A 24,593-nucleotide genomic window follows, 5' to 3' on the forward strand; every position below is an offset into this window, starting at 1 on the left:
TATTAGTATGCACTCTGAGTCCATGACAGGGTAGGCTGTGGCTCAGTAATACTTTCAATGGGTGCTATGAGTGAGTAATGGCACCAGGGGTTGGTGTAAGTTATCAATCCCTTCAGAGTATGGTGCAAGTGAATACTTCTATTGTGAGGGGAACCTGAGAGTCAATAATGGCATTACCCATGTGACCTATGAGTCATGAATGTCTGTAACGGTCTGATTACTTATTAATTAGAAACAGTTTACTTACCTACAACAATAGTTGCAGCTTGGTGCTGTTCTAAAGCCACATGCTCTGCATAAATTACTTTACTACCCAGGAAGTCTTGTCAGGGGTAGTAAGTGCTATATAAATGCAATTGCAATTTCAATTTTAATACCACCTTAGAGGATGAGTAACCCTGGACCACTAGAGATGGAGACTGATCACATCTTGCTGCCAAGTTCCCTTGCTGACTAGAGAAGTCCAAGGGTTCTGTGTTACTACTGAAAGCGTTTTACCTTGACATGATGCTTGGAAAATAGCAATATGGTACAAACAACCATGTCTATTAACGTATTAAGCTATTAACATGTAGTTAAGGTGAAGCTGCTTGGCTGTTCTTGCAGCTGAAATCAATCCTTCACACAGCTGGTCCGGTGTGAATAGAGGCAATGTAGATAAATGCGGATTTCAGGAATAATGAGAACTACTTTGGAATTGTGGAACGTCTTGGACATAGTAGAAATTTCATTTCAGTTTCCTTCAGTGATATCGACTTAGCTACATGCATCCTGTGCCCTGGGAACTCCTTCATTTGAATTCGTGGATTAAAGTGGTGATTGAAAAGCATTCCTTAAATGGTCACTGCTGCATGATCAATGTACGTGTGTGTATGGGCTCTTGAATCATGATTATATATATTTTGTGTTTGGTTCATTTACAGTTCTTGGCAGCTCTTGAGACTTTTCCCATCTAGCAATAGAATTTGAGTGGCTGATATTAGGTTTTGAGTAATCTGAAATTTGGACTTCGTTTCAGATAATGTTTTGTTTAAATGTGGGATGGGAGGCCGGCTCTCTTCAAACGCTGCAATTGTTTATTTTTGTACCCTGCTTTGTCCCCAAGACTCCGTTTTACCACAGAAAGCTGCCTTTTTTTAGTATTTTGCTGAAATCTCATCCGCACATTTTTTGTAGCAAAATCGTGTACATTGTTAATACAGGTGCGTCTGCGAGATGCTTACAATTAGTGTTAATGTAAAATATCCCGTTGTGTCTTTTGCTTGTGACATGAGGGACATCTAGGAGCAAGAGTGAATTGTTGGACCAGTCAGGCCTTTTGTGAAAGGCGCTGGATGGACTTCTTTTCCAGCACTAGAAATTTCAAATGTGTATACACACAGTGCTTGAACACAGAACGTTGGACTCGTTTTAGCAAGAGAAATGCTTTAATTATTTTCACCTGTCTAGGCATTCGCAGACGCTGAAAATGAAAACACTTTTCAGAGGTTTGGCCGGTGTGTTTTCCGTGGAATTTAGAACTTATGTGCAAATGAACATGGTTAACTGCTACTATGAATTGGGAGGCACAGATTAAAAAAGAAAGTGACGATGATGAAAGGTTGTATTCTAGTTGTTTTTCACAGCACAAAATCCCTGTATTAGAGCTTTTCCTTCTTTCTTTTCTTTGTCTCAAGCCTCATGATATCCTAACTACGTGTGTTTACCCCAGAAGATCTTGATGGCATCTCCCAGTATTGTGATGTCCTGGTGGACACAGTTTTGAATTTGACGCAACAAATCCCAAAAGTGCGTCAGACTTAGGCCCTCATTATGACATTGGCGGTAACATAACGCTGCAGCAGCGGATAACCGCCAAGCATATTATGACACACACATACCAATCCGTCACTATACAGCCACACACACAATTCTGCCAGCACAAAGGTCAGTGATAAACTGGCGGTATCCAAACCCACACCGTTACGCCAAACAGAACTAAGCCCACAACATTATGACCCACGAATCACCGCGGCGGACATTCAATGGTGGTAAATCATTGGCGGTACATACCGCTGCGCTCAAAATACACACACACAAAACGACACCATACTGGACAATTCAAACTACACACACCTGACACACATACACACACCACACCCACACCACTTTAAAACACACACCCACAGTACCCACAACCCTTTATGACTAGAAAGAATTGCCACCAGAGAGACATACAGCAAGAGCACCCACACAACCAGAGCCACCTAACATCTTCATCTATACACCATCCACGCACCTTACATCAAACACCCCAACACATCACCCCACACACTCTCACCCACACCACTCACACAACACCCATGGCAGCACAATGACACCCCAGATTCTCTGAGGAGGAGCTAAGGGTCATGGTGGAGGAAATCATTCGGGTAGAGCCACAGCTATTTGGATCACAGGTGCAGCAGACATCCATTGCTAGGAAGATGGAGCTATGGCGGAGAATCGTGGACAGGGTCAATGCTGTGGGACAGCACCCCAGAACAAGGGATGACATCAGGAAGAGGTGGAACGACCTACGGGGGAAGGTGCGTTCCACAGCAGCAAGACACCAACTAGCTGTACAGAAGATTGGCGATGGACCCCCTCCTCCTCCCCTACAACTAACAACATGGGAGGAGCAAGTCTTGGCAATCATGCATCCTAAGGGCCTGGCAGGAGTAAGAGGAGGAATGGACTCTGGTAAGTCAATTCTCTATTACTATCACCCCCCCCCCTGCATGTCATCACAAAACCCCACCCTTACCCTCACTCCCATTACTTCACGATCTCCTACATACCCCACCATCACAACCCACTCATCTCAATACCAAGCCCTGCATGTAACACCAATGCATGGACACCCCTTACAGACCTGCATTGACACCTATCACCACTGCATGCACACTGGCGAGAATCACCTAGCCCACCAAATAGCAACTCACACAAAGGCAAATCTGCCAGGGCAACAGCAACCATAGAGGGCAACACACCCATGCACATGATGTCACATGCAGAAACAATGACACTTCACTTACATCCCCACAGGTCCCCCAGCCGATGTCACCGGAGAAGAGGTGCCAGCAACATCCAGTCCTCCCCAAACGAGGCCCACAGTGATGACAGCAGCTCTGCTCGCCTGGATCTGGATGACCAACCTGGCCCATCAGGGATCTCCGGACAGTCGGTTACCGAGGCACACTCTCACACCACCACAGAGCCTCCCCCTTCAGCAAACACTACCACAGCACCCACCCAGCTGGCCCATACCTCTGTCCACAGGACACGTCAATCAGCAGTGTGTCAACCACTACAGGGACCCCAGGCCACCCCTAAGAACACAGGACGATCAGGGATCTGGGGTAAGTGGCAGTGGGCACACGGTTCAGGGGAGAGAGGCACAGGACAACAGGGAAGTTGGGAGGACTGCTGTGTGACAGGGGGAGGACAGGCCCAGGGAACCGATTCTCAAGGAGGCACTCACCGCAATCCTGGGAGCATACCAACATTCCCAGGATACGCTGGGCCAGATACTGGATAAGTTGCAGGAGAACATGCAGCTGCAGGAGGGACAGTACCTGGGGATCAGGGAGGACTTTAAGGACATCAGCACTACCCTGGTCTCCATTGCAGGGGTGCTGGCAGACATGGCCAACACTATGAGGGAGGCAGTGGCACCCCACCGAGCCTCTGCCACAAGCCAAACCGATGAACAGCCCTCCACCTCCGCTGCCGCTAGTGGACAGGAACACAGGACCAACAGGCCACCAGCACCCCTCCCCCTGCAGAAGGAGAACCACCCCACAAACGTTCCCTGCAAATCAGACAGAAGCCAGAGACTACTGCCAAGACCCCCGCCAGGAAAAAAGACTCTCCTGATTGTCACCATTGTGTCCCACTATGTCACCCTGTCCACATTGAACTGCCATTGCTCCCCTTCCTATGCCCCCTGGGGCAATGCACCTGTGATACAAATAGACTGGACTCTATCCTGGACTTTCCTCCACCATCACCCCAGCCCATTGCACATTCCCCGCTACTTCTTAGCACTTAAATAAACACCGTTTGAAAAAATACAAGTATGGAGTATGTCAAATTATTTAAGCATGTATTCATTTAACAAGGTTCAAACATTGAGCTGTACAGTAATGTATACATAGGAATGACATGTAGTTGGCTGCATTCAACACACCAGAAACGATAGTGGGGCACAAATATCTGCAAATAGAAATGCCAAGTGTACAGTGAGTGGCCATAGAAGTGGGACTATCAGCCTGCCAGTGACAATGTCAAACACAAAACAGTCATTTAAATGTGAAGTTACACTGTCTTACCTGTGTGTCATTGTAAGTACTGTCGAATTATTGCACTTCTGTTGTCCTCATCCTTATCCTCTGCCTCCTCATCTTCACTGTCCACAGGGTCCACTGCTGCCACACGGCCATCTCCAGCCTCATCCTTCTGCAGAAAAGGCACCTTGCGACGTAAGACAAGGTTGTGCAACATACAGCATGCCACAATGATCTGGCAGACCTTCTTTGGTGAGTAGTACAGGGATCCACCTGGTTAGATGGAGGCAACGAAACCTGGCCTTCAGGAGGCCAAAGGTCCTCTCTATAATTCTTCTTGTTCGCCCATGTGCCTCATTGTAACGTTCCTCTGCCCTTGTCCTGGGATTCCTCACAGGGATCAGGAGCCATGCGAGGTTGGGGTAACCAGAGTCACCAGCAAATATCGAGGGACAACTGTTAGCCACACACCAACCCTTAGGGGCCCACACCATACCCATATACCAACATATACTGGGTGGGAACCAGGGCTCAACTATTAGCCACACCCTGCCTCTTGAGTTTAGCCATCACATATGGGATGCTGCTATTGCTCAGGATAAAGGCATCATGCACCTACCCAGGATATTTTGCATTGACGTCAGAGATGTACTGGTCCGCCAGGCACACCATCTGCACATTCATAGAGTGAAAGCTCTTTCGATTTCGGAACACCTGTTCATTCCGCCGGGGGGGGGGGGGACAAAAGCAATATATGTATCATCAATTGCCCCAATAATATTGGGGATGCGTCCCATTGCATAGAAATCAGCTTTCACTGTGGCCAAATCCTCCACCTGGGGGAAAATGATGTAGCTGTGCATGTGTTTAATCAGGGCAGACAACACTCTGGTCAGCACTATTGAAAACATTGGCTGAGACATTCCAGCTGCCAAGCCAACTGTCACTTGGAAGGAGCCAGTTGCCAGGAAATGGAGCACTGATAGCACTTGCACAAGAGGGGGATCTCGGTGGAGTGACGGATAGCAGAGATTAGGTCAGGCTCGAATTGGGCACACAGCTCTGTGATTGTGGCCCTGTCCAGTCTATAGGTGAGGACAACGTGCATGTCCTCCACTGTTGCCAAGTCCACCAGGGGTCTGTACATGGGGGTATGTCTCAATCTCCTATTCATCCGCAGCAGTTGCAATCTATGGGGCAAAATGGTGAGCAGCTGGTCAGTTTCTCTTATTTCCAACCACTACACTTCACTGCATGTTTTGATTGTACCAGTATTTTGTTGGAGATGCCCAAATGGTGCATATGTGTACTGTGATGCAGTTAGGAGCCATGGCCTGCACCCCCTCTGAAATGGCATCCGCCTGTCCTGTTTGGAGGGACAGGTGAAAATGAGGTAATTCCGCTGACTTTGTGCGCCGTTGTGGGAGGCGGTTGAAAATCACAGTGCATCTCCTCATTGGTTAACATTGGGTCCTATGGGGTACATTGGCTAATGGTGATGTACACTGGCGGTGACGGTATGCACCACCGCGGACGTCACCGCCATTTTCTATCTGTTCACTCACTTGCTACCTGACCTTCAACAGGAGAGAGGACCTACACTGCATGTGCTGCTGTGACCTGTGTCTGGAACTGACCATGGCTTGTGTCACTGGGGAAAGGGCCCCTGCCTTCACCTCGGCGGAGTTGGAGAGACTGGTGGATGGGGTCCTACCCCAGTACCGAATGCTGTATGGGCCTCCAGAACAATAGGTGTGTACACCGTGAGTAAGATGCATGAGGTGTGAATGCATGGAGTGCTGTGTGTGAAGGCCTCATGTGGGGGGGTGGTGGATGGGCCCTGGGCAGCGTGCAGCATGTATGGTGGGCTATGTCTGTGCTATTGGGGATGGGAAGGGGCATGGTGGGCCATGAGTGTAACAGGCAGGACGGTCGGACTAATACCTTTCCCTGTGTCCATTTCCCTGCAGGTCAGCGCCCATCAGAAAAAGGGTATGTGGCGTGCCATCGCCAAGGATGTGCGGTCCCTGGGGGTCTATGGCAGGCGGAGCACCCACTGTCGGAAACGGTGGGAGGACCTGTGATGCTGGGCACGGAAGACGGCAGAGGCCCAGCTGGGGATGGCCTCCCAACAAGGAAGGCGTGCCTGTCGAACCCTGACCCCCCTGATGTCCTGCATACTGGCGGTGGCCTATCCAGAGCTGGATGAGCGCTTGGTTGCATCACAGCAGCCGCAAGGGGGTGAGTACAGTGCCCCAATATGCAATTAGCGCCTGGTGTGGTGGTATCCGGGTGGGGGTTGTGGGCCTGTGGGTGCCCCTAGGCCAGGCCTGACATTGCAGAGTAGGTCCCATGTTGGGCAGGGTTCTGATGTAAAAACACCTCCAACCAAGCTAGTAGGCATCCACTAGTGGGCAGGGGTCTGAGAGTCTCAGGTATGCTGCAATTGGCATTAGGTGTCCCTATCCATGGCCTGGTGACAAGCATTGTGACTGGTAGTGCATTGCCTAGTGCGTAGGGCTGTTCCCTGTGTGTGTGTGTGTGTCATGTACGCCAACGGTGATGTTGTTGCAGCCATTGACCAAGTGTATCCTTTGTCTCCCCACCCCCCTTTTTGTTTTGTCACCCTACCCTTATGTGCATTAGCATCATCTGGCCGAGGAGCAGAGGCACCGGTGGCGGAGGGAGCTGTATCCCACAGGACCCAGGAGGCCGAATCCACCGACGGTGAGGGCACCAGTGGGACGGAGGGCGAGGGGAGCACCACGGCAGAGACAGGAGGGGACAGTTCAGACACAGATTCCTCCTCTGATGGAAGCTCCCTGGTGGTGGCGGACACCTCTGTGACCACTCCATCTACGGGTACAGCCGTCATCCCCTGTACCAGCACTGCCCTCCTAGCAGCCCCTTTGTGAGTTTCCTGTGCCTGCTCACCCAGGAGGGTGGGCATCTCCTTTGCACCAGGCACCTCAGGCCCTGCCCCAGTTAACCCTGCTGCCCTGAGTGAGGAGGCTGTTGACCTCCTGTGATCCATCTCTGTTGGGCAGTCAACCTTTGTGAATGCCATCCAGGGGCTGGCAGCCCAAATGCAACAGACAAATGAATTCCTGGAGGGCATTCACACTGGCATGGCGGCCTAACATAGATCAATCCAGGCTTTGACCTCATCTCTGATGGTAGCCATTGTCCCTGTTTCTAGCCTCCCCCCTACAACTTCCTCTGCCCAATCCTATTCCCCTTAATCCCAACCTATCTCAAGCACACAATCAGATGAGCATGCACCCAGGACAACACACAACAGTGGAAATGGCAAACACAAGCACCACACTTCATCACACAGGCACTCACACAAACACCATCCAAATGCATACATAACAACATCCACTGCCTTCTCTGTGGCCCCCACCTCCTAGTCGTCCACCTCCGTCCCAGGTGCGTCTACACTCACACCTGCATGCACTACATCCTCATCCACTACCCCCATCACCAGCACATCTAACAGCACACGCCCCTCACTGGCAGTCACCACCCCCACTTCCATGCACACGTCCCCTGTGTCCTCTCCCACTGTGTCTGTGCCCCCTCCTCCCAAAGTACAAAAACGCAAGCACTCAGACATCCAACAGCCATCCACCTCACAACATCATCCAGCCCATGCACCTGCACCAAAATACAGCAGACTGACACCTCCTATAACCACTCCCTCTTCCTACACTCCCAAACCATCTCCCTCTTCCCGCCCCAATGTCCCTAAGAAGCTTTTCCTCTCCACCATTAACCTCTACCCTAGCCCCCCGTCCCTCACATCAGGCCAGGGTGGACAAAACCCAGGCAAGCACCTCAGCCACCCAGTCCAGGGGAAAGTAGTGTTCACAGCTACACCAGGTGGAAGAGGATCCTGGTCACCAGGCAGCCACATTGAAAGGGTGCCTGCACCAAGTGCTGCAAGGAAGGGCAAGGAGGCACCCCCAGCTGCTGCAGGGAAGGGCAAGAAGGCAGCCCCAGCTGCAAAACGGAAGGGCAAGGAGGCAACCCCAGCTGGTATAAGGAAGGGCAGGGAGCAATCCCCGGCTGCTGAGAGTAAGGGCAAGGAGCAGTCCCCAGCTGCTGCCAAAAGGAGCAAGGAGCCATCCCCACCTGCTCGCAGGAAGGGCAAGGGGCCGGCACCAGTCAAGAGGCCTGGTGCTCGGACTCAGTCGGAGCCCTCACCACCAACCATGGTGGTTCAGCCGTCCGAGGCTGCAGGGGAAGGGCTGGAGCCTCCCCCCACCACTACCAGCACGGCCGCTGCCACCACTGAGCAGCCGTCACTGCTGGCGGACAGCTTTAGTCCTGCGTTCATGGGCTGTAGTGCAGCCTGGCCCCAGCAAATCCTGTGGGTCTGACACCCAGACGAGAGACGATGACCTTGCACTTCCCAAGATCTGCATCACAGGGCATATTGCCCCCTCAAGAACCAGTGGAAGAGCCATCCACTCACCCAATCCTACCCAGGATGAAGCTCACTGGGCACAATGCCCCCTCCAGAACCAGTGGAGAAGCCATCCACTTACCCCATCCTTACCAGGATGAAGCTCACTGGGCACAATGCCCTCTCCAGAACCAGTGGAAGAAGCCATCCACTCGCCCCATCCTTTCCAGGATGAAGCTCACTGGGCACAATGCCCCCTCCAGAACCAGTGGGAAATTCACCCACTTGAGAGACTGTGGCCTTGCACTCCCCAGGACCAAGCAGAGGGCATATCACCCATTTGAGAGACTGTGGCCTTGCACTCCCCAGGACCAAGCAGTGGGCAAATCACCCACTTGAGAGACTGTGGCCTTGCACTCCCCAGGACCAAGCAGTGGGCAAATCATCCACTTGAGAGACTGTGGCCTTGCACTCCCCAGGACCAAGCACAGGGCATGTTGGCCCCACCAGGACCAGTGGTGTTGTACCATCTTCCGGCTGAGGTGCCCCTCCTTCCTCACCCCCCTGAGGTGCCTGTCTATTTTCGACCTGATGCCCCTGCAGTGCTCTCTCTGTGTTGTTGAAGGAGTGAGGTTGGGCCTTGGACTTTGTGATGTGGCCCTGTGGCCCACAGACATTGAGGACTGGGCAGTGTCCCTTGCATTGTAAATATGTATATACTTTTTTTGATTTGGATGCACGTATTTCACCTATATTTATCTTATTACAGCCTTTTTACACTATAGTAGTTGTCCTTGCATTATTCCTGAGGGGTGTGGGATGTATATGTTATGTTACTGCATCTCGTTATGTGTATGGTGTTGGGGGTGGCGGTGGGGGTGTTGCGTGTTGCATGTGTGTGTGTCACTCTCTTTTTCCTCCCACCCTCCCCTGTGTGCTAGGCGGCAGTACTTACCGTGGTCGTCTTTGCCTGCGTTGGTGATCGTAATGGAGCAAAAGGTAGAAGAGCATGGGGAAGACATGCAGCTCGGGCTCCGTGAGTTCTTCCGTGAGTCTCCAGAGGTGAGTTGTTTCCCCTCTGTGCAGTGTTTAGGTCAGGCTTTTGATGTCATTGGTATCGCCCCGGAAAAGGTGGCGGAGAGGTGTGTCATGTTACTGTGGGCAGTACATTGTCTTCCGCCTGGCTGTTGGAGTTTACAGCCGTGGTGCCTGTTGGTTTTACCCTGGCGGTCGGTGTGTTAGAGTGGCTTTCTGTCTGAGCGGTTTCCGCAGTGGTCATAATTTCATATTTATTACCGTCCGCCTGTTGGCGGTATTACCGCCGATTTATCACCGACCGCCAGGGTGTAATGAGGGCCCTAATGTAAGGGAGAAAGGTGGGCGTGGGCCAAGGACAATCTCATGAGTCTTGTTGCTGTTTGGTGGATGTTTTTCAGTGGAATGAGGTGGAGACCACGGATGCCTTTGAGGAGGATTTCACCAACATCTAGGTGAGACATGAGCAAGGACTGAACAGTGGTTCAGAATCCAGGCTCCAGGTGGTAGGGCTTGACTTTTCAGAGAAGTGGGAGCTGGTCTCAGGTTGTCTGCATTTCCTTCATTCACTATGTCTATCTTGAAGCAGAGATTTGTGCTTATACAGCCTCCAATATATTTGGAGCTGTAAGTGAGATGGGGCTGAGGGTGAGCGTTTATGTTTATTGCTATGAGCCAGTCTTGTGCCTAGACTTTATTGATGTAATTGAAGACCAATGCAGAGACTGTTGTCGTGGAGTATGTCTTGAGGCAGTTCTACTACTACCATCATTAAATGTTGGTGAGACATTGCTTTATAAATGGCACTGCCATATAAGACCTTCAAACATAATTGTGTGTCATCTTCATAATGGTGAATCCTAATGTCCTTGCCCACCAGGAGAATGTCTATAGGGTCCATGTAAAGGTTAAAGCTGATGGGTCAAAGTTTGGAATCACAGGTCATTTATATATGTTTAAATACAGAGGTGTTATTTTGGATTATCAGGTATCTGTTGGACAGGCAAAACGTTGATCAAGTACCACAGTAAAGATGAAGTGTGTCCTTGAGGAGATGGTGTGGAACAGGACAGGTTAATTTTAATAATAATAATAATAATAATACATATTGCCAAGAGGTCTGAGGAGACAGGGATCATCACTGACAGTGACAAGTAGGGTGTCATGCACTATTTGGGAGTCTTCTATCTGAGCTGCATTGTGCACTTGTTGGTAATCTTGAAGGAAGCCAATTATCCTGATTTCATGTGAAGCTGCATTGTGACCACCTTCTCAGTAGTCGTGCCAATGAGTGGCAGAAGGGTGATTGGGCAGTATTTTGATGGCTTTCTGTGACAGAGAAAGATCTATCCAGTTATTAGAGGGTTGGTGAAGATGACTTGGGTGAAGGGGGCGTGAAAGCTCCACTTGGGGGCGTGTCCAACATGGTGCCCAGGTGGGAGGCACTGATCCTGAGCTCGACCATTGCAATACATAATAGCGGCGTTCCTGTGCCCCACAACAGCTGGCTGCCTGCAGTCCACACAAAGAATCGTACTGCTGCAGCAGAGGAGGTGAGGCGTCGGCTCATGGGTAGTCTCTCGAGCCACCGGGAAGAAATTCTCGTACGGCGCGGAGCGCACCCAAGGCCAAGATGGAGGCTGCGGGTGGGCCCTAGCAGGAATCAAGCCCACTGCGAGCCACTGCTTCAAAGTGGGACCTTCAGAGGCATCTGTGGGAGCCCTGCCATGCAGGTGCTCAGTTTTCCATAGCTACCTCTCGCATTGGGAACTTCCTGAGCGCCGGAATAGAGGAGGAGGCAATGACAAAGGAAGGTAGTGACGGAACCACCTGCTGTCGATGGCCGGTGGCCGCCCGACAGCCAACTTACAGACAACGTGGCTGTGGACCGGGGCTGGGAACCCCTCTTCCCGCGTAAGCTGCCTGGCAGCCTCCCTGTGGGCACCCGGAAAGGTACAGCTCCCCAGAGGCCCTGGACTTCCTATAGAACTTCATCCTTCACACAAAGACCATGGCTGCCTATTGGACGGCGGCCGTGGGGAGGCCTGAGTGACGCCCGCTGTGCCCGTGTCAGCTGCCCAACGTTACCTTTCAGTGGCACACCGTCGAGACCTGAGGCAGCTGGGCCTGGCAGAGAGGGTGCACCTTGAGGAGCACAGACCTCCTTGACCAGAATTGCGGAACTAGACGGCGATGCCAGGGGGAGGAAGCCCCTGAACTAGGAAGCGCAGACTGGATTGAGGTTGACACATGGGCCTCGATGGGAGGCACCCACCATGGAGGACTAAGGAGTGTGGAGTGGAAGAAACCAGGGTGCCTGTCCGAAGTAGTAGCATCCACTTGAGGATCATCGTGCTACAGTGGACCTAACAAGGGCAACTCTACAAGCCAACTTGTACCAGGTCAGTGAGGGTGGCATGACAGACTGGGATGGTGGGGAAGAAACAGACCTGCATTTTGGAGCAACAGCATGACCCCGGTCTGGGGGACCTGGGTACGTGGACAATGAGGCCTGAATAGCAATAAACTCATAGACAGGTGGATCCTCAACAAATTGCAACCTTTGGCCCCACAGACGTGTGCTGACAGTGAGAGGTTACACCTGTGCACGTTAATGCCGTTATCAGCCCGGTGGGTGCCTCCTAAGGTGACAAGCAGCATCTTCTACCGGCCCCTAGACAGAGACCCACCTGGGCAGTGGCCACTGGCGCGGGGTGCAGTGAGGCTCTGGGTGTCGTGGGCCGGGCTAAAGAACAATACGAATTGATCATAGCTCGCCTGCCCATGCCCCTCAGCACCCTACAGGTGCTGAGGCTGGGAGTACTTAATCCAGACTTAGCAGATAAAGAACTACTTGCAGAGGTGCCTCCCACACAAAGGTCCTGCAATGTGGGACGAGGTGGGACAGATAGAGTAGAGGGAGTCACGGGACACAGGCACAAGATCACGTTGAATTAGACTCCCGAATGACAGTAAATTGGAGGCCCACCAACCGCGACTCACCTTCACTACATACAAAGACCTCATTGACCTTTCCGATGACATATTGATGGCCTGCTCAGCCAGGAAGGACTCTACCATTGAAGATATGTTCGCAAAACCCACGGGAAAGAAGGTGGACCGAACAACGAATGGCCTGAATGAAACGCCTGGCCTAGCAGCGACCTCCCAAGATGATACCCCAGCGATGTATGGCCCAGTTACGAGATTGTATCTTGAAAGCCTTTTCACTACACAGAGAGATGACATAGCGTCCCTGAAACAAGAACTAGCAACAGACGTTAAAGATATTAGATGCAATGTTGGTGAGCTGGAGCAAAGGGTTGATTCCTTACAGCAAGCACAAGCTACCCGTGACAAGGAGGAGGAGCACAGGGGCGAGATTTTCACTGTTATAGACAAAATAGCTGACCTTAACTACCAACTGGAAGACCTCGAGAATATATCAAGGCGGTGTAATATACGCATTAAGGTCGTCCCGCTTCAGGCCGCTGCTGGAAGACCATATTGTCCGCCTCGTCCACCATATGGCACTTGACCTGGCAGACCAGGACATCATCCTCGATGGCACACATAGGGCAGGAGGACCAGCCCACTTCCCTGGGGGAACCATAAGACACTCTAACATGCCTATATTAATACCTGCAGAAGGAGGCCATTGTAGTGGCATTACAGAATAAAAGCTTCATCGACTTTGAGGGCATCACGGTGTGACTTTATCAGGACCTCTCTACCACCACCCTACAAAGACGAAGGACTCTCCGACCCCTCACCGGCCTTTTAAGCGGAAAAGGGATTATAAATGGGGACACCCTTTCGGCATCACGGAACAATGAAACACAAAGCCTGTGCACCCCAGAAGATGTGCACCCATTGATAGTTGGAGACTTTGTGAAGCCAGATGAGCCTCCGCACGCTCACTTGGGGTGACTTCCTACCCCGCCGGAACCGAAAGGGCCTACCGAAAAGAAGAGAATTTGCAAACCATCAGCTCTAGAGCGACGCCTAGTCCAGCAGCTACAAAGGAGAGACAGCACCTCTGACCCTGATAACGACTAAGTGAATTGGTCCTACTCTAGGATCCAAGACAGGGTGGATGCACAATGTGTACATATGCAGGGCCAGAGTGCAAGACCCTCGTCAGCAGGCATTCACTGTGGGTGGCAGAGCTCACCTTCCTGTGTCTGGAATATTGATGGACTTCGCCAATGACACAGAACCTTACTTTAAATCACCCATGAAGGTTCCCAGCCAGGGAACTACTCAGTTAAATTGTTGCATGTTTGATCTTATTTTCTCCTCACACATAGCTCACACTAGATTGGATGTCGAAAACACATATACTTGCAACACACCCCAGCAATGCCACTAGGGAGGGCTTGGATCTCCCCCGACATAGCTAACCAGACACACTTGCTACCCAATGATTAAAGTTCTAAGGCTTAACATTTGAGGTTTGAATGCCCCAGTCAAGCAGACTGGAAGCGGGGGTCATTTCAACTTGGTCCCAGATGCATCAGTGGATAGGTCTACGCAAAGATCGGCCCAAGCGGGAGCACAGTCCCAGGTCTTTCGTCAATGGCTAGCAGAGGCTGGCCTGGTGGATGTCTGGCGACTGCGTCATCCACTCGAAAAGAGCTACACATTCTTCTCAGCAGTCCATCAATCCTACACAAGGATTGACTATTTTCTCCTCTCACACCACGTGAACACAGGCAATCCAGTAGCAGACATTGGGGTAGGAGCACTCTCAGATCACTCGTCCATTACCATCTCTTGCCGGGTCCCTCAGTCCAGCACCATACTTGGCACCTGAACTATACACTCCTGCGTCAGGAAGAGATGATTTCGGAAATAACTTCCGCTATCCCTCACTTCTTACAGACTAATGACACTCCAGAGGTCCAAGTCCCCTTACTCTGGGATACGCTAAAAGTAGTGATATCTGGTCACTTCATGGCAAGAGTGGCCCGTCTGAACAGTGATAGGAGAGATTAAGACAGCTCAGTTAGAGACTGAGATAAAGACACGAGAAAATGAACATAAATGCCCAGGAGGTATTAGATTAAGGAGGCAACCAAGGACCACCCGCAAACAGCTCAAAGCCCTAGACATTGGCAAAGCTAAATATGTCCTCCTATGTTTAAAGCAGAAATACTACACTGGGGGTAACAAAGCAGGGCACTTATTGACTCACAGATTTTGTACACAAACCCTCCGGCATACAATAGTTGAAGCTGATGACTCCCACGGCAGCCAAGTAGTCCAGGATGAACACATAGTGCAAGCGCTGGAACACTTCTAAACCACACTTTATAACGCTGGGCACTTAGAGCCAAGTCACATAGAATCCTATCTTACACAGCTGCCACTGAACTGCCTTTCCGATTCTGAGTCATCTGTCATAGAGAAAGACATCCACACCGATGAGGTGCTGCAGGTCATCCAAAAGCTTAGCATTGGTAAAGCACCAGGTCCAGATGGCAACACAGCAGACTTTTATAAGACCTTTGCTCCTGTCCTAGCACCCATTTTAACCAGACTCTATAACTCCTTTAGCAAACCGGCATTCTTACAGACACCATGCAACAGGCTACTATTACAGTCATCCCCAAGCAGGGCAAGGGCCCTGTCTATTGTTTAGCGTACCAGCCTTTCATTGTTAAATATAAATGCTAAGATTTTTACCAGAATCTTGGCTACTCACCTATCCCATATATGCAACATCTAGTCACCTCAGACCAAGCGGGGTTCATCCCGGAAAGTAATTGCAGTGACAATACAAAATTAATTTGTCACTTCATAGACAAATCTCATCGGTTTCATACCCCCACTGCGCTCCTCTGTCATCGCTGTCATCGCTGAAAAGGCATTTGACACTGGCGTAGCTCCAGCCGGTCCTCACTAAAATGGGCCTTGAGTTGAGGTTCTGAAGATGGGTGTAGGTTAGTTACAAGCAACCACAAGCAACGGTCAGAGTCAACGGTTTGCTATCCCAGCCCTTTGCCTTTAATAGGGGTACTCGTCTGGGATGTCCTCTGTCCCCTTTATTATTTGCTCTCTATATGGAGCCTTTTGCAGAGTGGGTGTGCCTTAACAATAGCAACAAGGGCCTGCGGTTGGGGGCAGAGAACACAAGCTTGCGCTCTATGCTGATGACATGATGATTGTGTTAATGGATTCCATTGCCTCACTGTCCCCACTCATTGAGGAGCTGAGAAATTTGAAGCCTCCACTCAGAATGGGACCTTGTCATTTTTTTGAAGAAAACAATGAATTTGCACTTTTTAACTTTTTGGAGGAAAAATGTTGACATTTTCTCTATGTCTCCACTGAGCATGGGACTATGTCACTTTTTGACAAAAATCATGAACTTGCATTTTTTCACTTTTTGGATGAAAAAAGTTAAATTTTTTCACTTTTTGGATGAAAAAAGTTACATATCTTTCTAAGTCCCCACTCAGAATGAGACTTTGGCACGTTTTTGAAGAAAACAATGAATTTGCACTTTTTCACTTTTTAGAAGAAAAAAGGTGAATTTTTTCCAAGTCCCCACTCAAAATGGAACTGTATCACTTCTTTGCCAAAAAGAATAAATTTGCACTTTTTCACTTTTTTGATGAAAAAAGTTTACATTTTTTCCAAGTCCCACTCAGAATGGGACTTTGTCACTTTTTTGCTAAAAATGATGAATTTGCACGTTTTCACTTTTTTGATGGAATAAGTTTAAATTTTTTCCAAGTCCCACTCAGAATGGGACTTTGTCACTTTTTTGCCCAAAATTATGAATTTGCACGTTTTCACTTTTTAGATGAAAAAAGTTTACATTTAAAAGGGGCTACCGGTTTTAAGATTAACTATGCGAAAATCCAATACTGTCAACATTACTTTACCTAAGACAGACCACGACCCTCTGGAGCACCTCTTCCCCTTTAGTTGGGCGCCCAAAGGAGTACCTTACTTGGGCCACCCAATACTTCCAACGCTGGGACGCACTGCTGATAGCAATTACACAAGGCTATTGCACGTGGCCAGATCAGAACTGTCTGCCTAGAAGCGGCACATACTCTCATGACTGGTTTGATTAGCGGCAGTCAAGATGACACTGCTCCCAAAACTGCTTTATGCTATGCATACTTTCCCATTGCAGCCCCCCCTTCTGCTCTTACTAAATTGCAGCATCATGTTGAGGATTTCATCTGGAGTGGCAAAAGGGCACAGATGGCAAGAAAACATGCCTATCTGTCACCTGAGGAGGTGGGATTAGGTGTCCCTCACTTAACACAATATTATCAGGCTGCTCAACTGTGGTATAAGGTGGAATGGGCCAGGCCATGAACGGAGAAGCACTGGCCCTTCATTGTTCAGGCAGTGGCTGGCATCCACACCTGGAAAATACCCTGGCTACCTAAACCTCATCAGCTCCTCAGCCTGTACATTTCAACAGTCCTGCGAGCCACCCATGAGTACCTGGGACGCAGTCCAGACCCGTCATAAACTATCCTCCCACATCGCACCCTTGACACCCTTTATAGGCAACCCTGAGTTTCCTCCAGCAGCAGAAGGCACTTCCTTCGATACTTGGAAAATGGCGGGATGTAAGAGTCCGGAAGATGTCTACGATGTGGAGGGCATCATGGATTCTCTGCAACTTCACTGGCAATATATGGCCCTCAGGCACTGGTACAACAGCCTCACTAATATTATTGCAAATAGTCTTTGTGCCCCGCCCATTTTTCCATATGAGATCGTTTTGATCTAAAAGAAACTTTGTTAATGGATGTTACATCATGGTGTTGAAAACCAAACATTTATCTGCAAAAGGTCTCTTATAGCCTCCCACACATCACCCAAATTAAAAAATAAAGGCAAACGTTATTTAAAACAATTTATCTAAGAAGTAGTCAAAGTCATCAGAGCAAAACTCGCTGTAGAATATAGCTGGCTCTATCTGGGATCCCCTTCTTAAAGGTAAGGCCCTGGGCCCACTTTGCCCATGCCTTAAAAACGTTTCTGCTACTCACTGTCCTCAAGAATTCATTTTCCAGCTCCAATGCTTGCCACCAAACCGGACAGCGAAATATCACAACTGAAGGTGATACACATGGTGCTTAGTTCATTGTGGATGTCAACATACACGTCATAGACACTCTGATTACACGCACGGCCTTGGTCGACGCCCACAATTTTGAACTTTTAGAGAAAATGCAACTGTAATTTCCAGGACAGCCGCTAGATGGAGACACAGACTCAGGCTACAAAAAGAGTAAAAAACGCTTGTCAGGTGACATAAAGTAGTAAGCCGTGCCACAGGGACGGGTTTCTACCAGGGTCACACGAGGCAGAGATATGTGCCTCCAGACAAGATAAGGGTCTAATGACCCATTTGTTAAATGTTGATTATTGTCCGTCATATATGGACTCGCCCACGTAGACGATGGGCCCAGATGAGGAGAACGTTTCAGTGGCCATGCTTTCACTGGCGATTTGAGGCAAGGATGTGAAGTAACTTTGCTGCCCACGGACCCTTCAGCAGCCACATGACATTACTCCATTACGAGATGCGGTTATCATAATAGGATACTGACCCTTAGATATAAATACGAACACAGGCATTCTTTAGGACAGTTCCCAGTATAACATAGCCTTTGAAAAGTGGCTAGGGCTATAAAGGTTACGTGGTACATGCTCACTTTTAAAAAAAAGCAGACTAGCACGTGATTGACTCTTCCTAAGATCCAATAGTCTTTCACAGGTTCTGGTCTGCTGGAACTTCTCTTGATGTTCCTATGGTAAGTCGTACTCTGCTCAGGCATCAGAGAACACCAGCAAGACAACTTAATGGGTTGGTCAAATGGAGGGGGCAAGAATGTGTCACACCTGGCAGAATATGGTGCTTTCCTGCTTTTTCCCTGCGCTGGCACACAAGTAGCTGCCAAAAGCCAATGCAGGCAGGATTGTTTTTATGCAGGAAGGGACACCTTCAGGCACAAAAGCAATCCTCTGAAGGCTTTTACCCTCTTTCAGCATGTACTGCTGAATGCAGCACACGTTGAAAGAGGAAAAAACGAGGAGAAACAAGCATATTTCTCCTTGTTCTGCCTCTCCAGAGAACGCGTAGCATTCTGATGCATTCCCAAGTTTACTATAGTTAGGAAATTTGGGAGCATGCCAAAACCAATGGGTGGTTGCATGAGAACACCCAAGCTGCTCCCTTGGAACGCCTTTCCAGGGTGGAGTAACGCAAGGCAGCAACTTGTACAGCCTAGCGTTACTCCAGATTTACTATGCCATGCAAAACCACACAAGTGGGTCTGTATGGCATAAGACATCGCATTTAAGGGCTTGTGTTGCCTTTCATATTGCAAGGGCAATGTAAGCCCTTGATAAATCTGTCCCTAGGACTGGGTTTTTAGAACTGCTGTGACTACTCAGATCCCCGAGGCACCCCCTTATAATTTCTACCTTTACATCGACCCTTCATACTTACCAGGGCCCTGGCACTGGGCTTGGCACCCTTGTCCAGTAAGACCTTTGCAACACGATGGTGTCCGCAGTGAGCTGCCACATGTAGAGGGGTCAAGTGGTCCAGCGTGATGTCATCGATGTCCGCATTGTACTGCAGGAGCAGCCGCACACAGTCCAGGTGGTCTCCTTGAGCTGCCATGTGGATGGGTGAAAGGCCATTCTGGGGGCAGAGAAAGAGCAATTGTTAAGAGACTGGACACACATAGAGGTGAGTGCCAAGAGTGGAAACTCCATGGACTGGCAGATGGGAACAGAGTCTGGGGCACTTTTAAATGAGGGTGAGGAGGGGAGAGGTAGCATTCAGGTGAGGGAACAAAAATAGAAGAGAGAAAACAAGACTGGAACAAAGAGAGTACCAGAGCAAAGAATGATAAGAATATGAAAGGAAAAAGAAGATAAAAAGATCACAAATGAATTGTAGGAAATAACACTATCAGAAGAGAGGGAGACGAAAATAAGAATATAGGGGAGAGAGAAGAAAAGCAAAATATGTAAAGAGCAGTAGACCGAACACAAGCACATTTACCTTAGCCTGGACATAGGGTTGTAAGTCTACCTTGGATCCTGCCATGACTTCTTTTTACCTTTGTTTTAACACTAATTAAATAACTTCATTGAATTTAGACTGAATGATTATCCGTGTGCCGGCACAGATGGTATTGGTTTTGGCATTGAGAAGCTAGACAGTCTTCTGTCCTTAAGGGAAGTCTACTGATTGGATGAAGATTGGTCATTTCCTTGTATAATGAATATGGGGCATAGTTTGCATTTAACCATGCAGTATTCTTTGATGTAAACCTAAATTGACTGACTTTGCCCTGGTTTGAATAGTGGCAGGGCATATGGTAGATTCAGTCTAAAGAATAAGTAAACTGCATGTTGCCTGGAGACGATATACTCTTTTCCAGTACTGTCACACTTCGGTCTTACATGAGGTGATATATCTTGGTTTTGCCTGGGAAGGTCTGACGTTGCTTTGCTCCTAGACATCATATTTGATGATGGAATATACTTCAGTTTCTGCCTACACAGGCCACACCTTAGATTTTACCTGTGTTTTGTCCTGATGGAAGATACCTTGGTTTGTGCCTTGACATGATATACCTTGGTTTACTCTGGAGGTAAATGTGTTGGTTTTGCAAGGAGGAGATGGAGATAATATAACTTGACTTTAATCTGGGGGCGGTATTCTTTGTTTTTGCCTCAAGGGAATCATCTCGCTTTTTGTCTAGAGCTGGCATACCACAAATCATATATTTAGTTTTCATACAATCTTTATATCTTGGCTACGCTGAACAGACCTGCCATGGCTTTTCCCAAGACACGTATTTTATGGTAAGGCTTGACAACAAGGCTGTTGCTAGACAATTATACGATTATCACCAGGTGAGGGGCTTTGGCTCAGCCCCCATGTTGGGAGCCAGGAGTACGTTTTGATTGGCAGAAACTGTGTGCTTCCACAAAAAAAGTTCTTGCCCTCCACACAGGTGTGATTATTTAGTTTATTTATCCAGCTACCTAAGCTTGGACTTTAAGGGGTGCACACATGCCATTGCAATGCTTTTACAGTGTGTTAGATAACTGGATAATTTATGGTGTTTTTCTCTGGCAGCAGAACAGATGAAAGGAGGGCAGTTTGTAACATACATGGATTTTTAGGTCTGGCTTACAAGTGCATTCATAAGCTAACCTATTGTCATTGCCAACGTTTGTTTTGTTTTTACCTCACTGGAATGTAACGTGAGTGGCACAAATCGTTTTTTTGTTGTCTGCAAGGCTATATCGGTTGAATCTGCCTGGATGGTGTAAACCTTAGTTTTACTTCTGAAATATCTAATGCTTTTTTTGCATCAAAATAGAGGACCTTGGCTGTTGCTTGGACAGACCTTCGTTTTTGTGGGAAAGAGATGTTTTTTTAAATTATGCAGAATTATACAGAAAGAGTAATTCTTTGGATTCTTACCTAGAGAGACATTTGTCATTTTTCCTAGCAGGAGCATACATTGTTTTTTACCTAAATGGATCTTTTGCCAAAGGGGACATAGCTTATCCATGGTCTAAATGGCACATAACTTATTTTAAACCTTTTGGTCTTGATAGAAAATACCATGTTTTTTGTTTATAAGTGCTAGGCTTCTGTTCTTGGCGAGGCAAACTTTCCTTTAACATCAATAAGAACAATTTGGGTTTTCCATCAAAGTGAGATAGATATATGTCATTGTGCTTGGTAAGGATTACCTTTTCTGTCTGAAGAGATCGAGTCATGTTTTTAACCTGATTGGAACATAAATTGGCGTTTGGTTTAAAGAGCATTATCGTGATCCGTGTATTTTGGTGTTTGTTTGGGTGGAATATGCTCTCGTTTTTGTTTAGAGATTGTATTGTTTTTTTCACTTCTGTGAAATATACCTTGATTTTTTTTCTCAAGGAGAAGCATTTTACTTTTACATAGATGGGCATAGATTGAAGCCTGTTTGGGAGGATACACCTAGACTTTTGCTTTTATTTGACATACCTTTGCTTGTGCCTTGGTGGCGTATACTTTGTTCATGGATTAGATGAACTTTGGTATTTGCCAAAAATGCCTGTACTTTGCTTTTTATCTTTAAGGAACCAATAATGTATTTGGTCGGGCGAAACTTACCTTGGTTTTTGCTTGGATGGGTGCCCCATGGTCCAAAAGAATCTCAGAGATCCGTACATGGCCATTGCGAGCTGCACAGTGAAGAGGAGTAAGTTCATCCTAAGGGAAGCAAGTGAATGGGGATTACCATGTTATTCAGTAATAATCCTGAACATCTATCAGTGCGTGGTGTGGAATGTACTGTGTGTGTTTGTGGGGTCAAAAAGTCTGTATTGACAGTGAAACGAGTCACACAGTTAAATAAGTTGAAAGACGATGCACAATCAGTTGTATTAGGATATATTTCAGATGTCCACCTCTGTTGATAAAGAGAAATGATGACAAAGACCTTAGAGGAGCCTGACCTTCTCATGTTCTCAAGAAGGTAAAAAATCCTGCTATGAATCAGAATTCACCTAGCATCACCTCCCTTCTACAAAAAAACTTACAGTCCTATCCGAGAGCATTACGAATACTTCCCATTCAGCAATGTGTTGTGTTCCTAATAAAAGCCTCTGTCTCGATCCTGACCGGAACCATCCCTGACTTCCTTCAGGGCTTGCTGAATGGTTGCTCTAACAATGAGGATTTTTATTTATTCATGTCCGATGAATTAAAATAATAACATGTATACATTTACACATAAAAAAGGCAGTTAGTTCAACCGGCGCATCATTAGTAAAACCAGTAGAAAATTAGGAAATCTAAAAAAGAGTGAAAGTTGATGAGGACAGATTTAGCACCATTCAAGCCTTTAAATCAGCAATCAAAACTGAAACTGGAGAGGAATAAAGTGCAAAGTGCAAGATGATTAAAAGGACCTCAAATCACCTGGAGCACATATTTAGCCAATGAGCACATCATGACAAGTGTCCCAGCCCCATAAATTGAGATCGCCTAGACAATCCTGGTGACTAGCTACTGAGGGTCTGGCTGCCTACAGAGCAAAGTGTCATGTAATCTGACTGGACAGAGCTAACTAACCATAACTTTGACAAAACTGGTTGACAGCTTTCATAGGAGCTGACTACTGTGACTAATATCATCCTGAGGCGACTTTGGAAATGTAAAGTTGAATAAAGTATGTAAAGTTCCCCGGCCTGGCTAAGGAGCTTGGCGAGTTTTCTGAGAAGCACATATCTGAAGCCTTCCTGCAGTGCCTGATGCCTTTGCACGGAACAATGGATGAAGCAATCAGCATCATTCATCAGCCAGTTTAGGACAGCAGTACAGCAGTTAAAGCCAGGATTCTTTGTGATAGTTGCATAACCTGCATGATGTTGACTCCTCCAGGCAGGCACAGGCCGGGTTAAAATCCAAGACTGGTAAAGCAGTAAGCCTCATATAGAGGAGTTTGCTACGGACCTGGCTTGCGAGAGCATGATAGAATATGACTGTGCCTTCCCAGTGGTGTAGGAGGCATCCAATGTTTCTGTCACAGGGCTGGCACAAAGTCTTTCAATGTCCCGCGCTCAAATGAGGAAATTGCCACCTGCTTAGTCACAGTTTTTTTCCAAGCTGAGAATGGTATTTCTTGGATGTGCAGGCTGTCAGCCTAGATCTTCAAACTGCTGACTGCCTTTGATAACCATATTTGCCAAGGAGAATCCACCTCCTCGAAGACTCTCTTCAAGTGGTATTTGAGGGTGGTCTCTGGGGCTTGTCGGACCCCTTGGTAGTACCTTAATACATACTCCTGGCATGCGAGATCTGGACTCCCAAGATCCAGCTCCAGTCTCAGCCTTGCTCTTCTGGCGTACCTTAGGGTGAGCAGGACTTTCTTATACCCCTTAATCTTGGAGTTTAGTAGAAATGTATCAAGGGTGTCTGGAAAAGCCAAATGGCCATAGTTGGAAGACAGGATCAATTTAGCTTTTAAGACTGTCAATATTGGTTCAGCAGCAGGACTGTACAGGGGTGGCTGCTCAAATGCTTCAGTGAATTGATGACACAGGTGGACTTGGTTCTAAAGTGACTTAAATGTATGGCCGGCTTGGCTCCTTCTGAGAACCAGACTCCAAGGTAGTTGAAAGCTGGTGCTGTTGATATTTGTAGGGCTCCCAGCCTCCACTGAGCTCATTTTGTGCCAAAGACAACAATCTTGGTTTTACTCTGGTTCACTTGCAGGTTTTTCACCTGGTTGTAGTGATGAAGTGCGTTGAGGGCTCTCTGTAAGCCGGCTATGGTGTGGTCCACTATTATGGTGTCATCTGCATACTGCAAGATGAAGAGACGCATTCTGCTCAACTTTGACATAACTAAGCAGACACATTACAGGGCAGCTACCAGGCCCGCAGTGTAGAGACTGAAAAGGAAGGGGGGGGGGGGGCAATACACAGCCCTGTTTGAGCCCGTTGTTGGTCGACACTCTGGCAGTAACTTTGGTGGGGCTTGTTTTAACCCAAATCCATGTCCCCTGGTATAATTATGTGATTGCCCTGAGGAGCAAAGGTGGGATTCCCCACATGGTTAGCTTCCTCCACAGCCTGCCCCGATCCACCCTATTGAAAGTGGTGCTATAATCGATGAAGAACCAGAAGAGGGGGTTGCTTCCTTCCGACAGCTCGCAAAGCTAAGTACTCCAGTGCAATGATGTTGTCCATTGCTGAACGAGCAGGCCTAAAATTCTGATTGAAAGCGCAGAAGGATTCTTTTTTCTGTTGCCCATGTTTCCAGTTCCTTCAAAAGG

At 48.1% G+C, this 24,593-nt stretch overlaps 1 protein-coding gene across 5 annotated transcripts in view; it reads right to left on the reverse strand.

Annotated features, from left to right (window-relative positions):
- Positions 1-24,593, reverse strand: part of ANK1 (ankyrin 1) — an 869,955-nt gene that overhangs the window by 692,680 nt on the left and 152,682 nt on the right. For all 5 annotated transcript variants that reach the window (XM_069214086.1, XM_069214083.1, XM_069214082.1 and 2 more), the window contains 2 exons: positions 21,926-22,024; positions 19,244-19,441 (listed from right to left, as the gene is read on the reverse strand). In XM_069214086.1, coding sequence (XP_069070187.1) covers positions 19,244-19,441; positions 21,926-22,024 — 297 coding nt within the window. The remainder of the gene's footprint in view (positions 1-19,243; positions 19,442-21,925; positions 22,025-24,593) is intronic.

This window comes from Pleurodeles waltl, chromosome 11 (assembly GCF_031143425.1).
Source record: "Pleurodeles waltl isolate 20211129_DDA chromosome 11, aPleWal1.hap1.20221129, whole genome shotgun sequence".
Classification (NCBI taxonomy): domain Eukaryota; kingdom Metazoa; phylum Chordata; class Amphibia; order Caudata; family Salamandridae; genus Pleurodeles; species Pleurodeles waltl.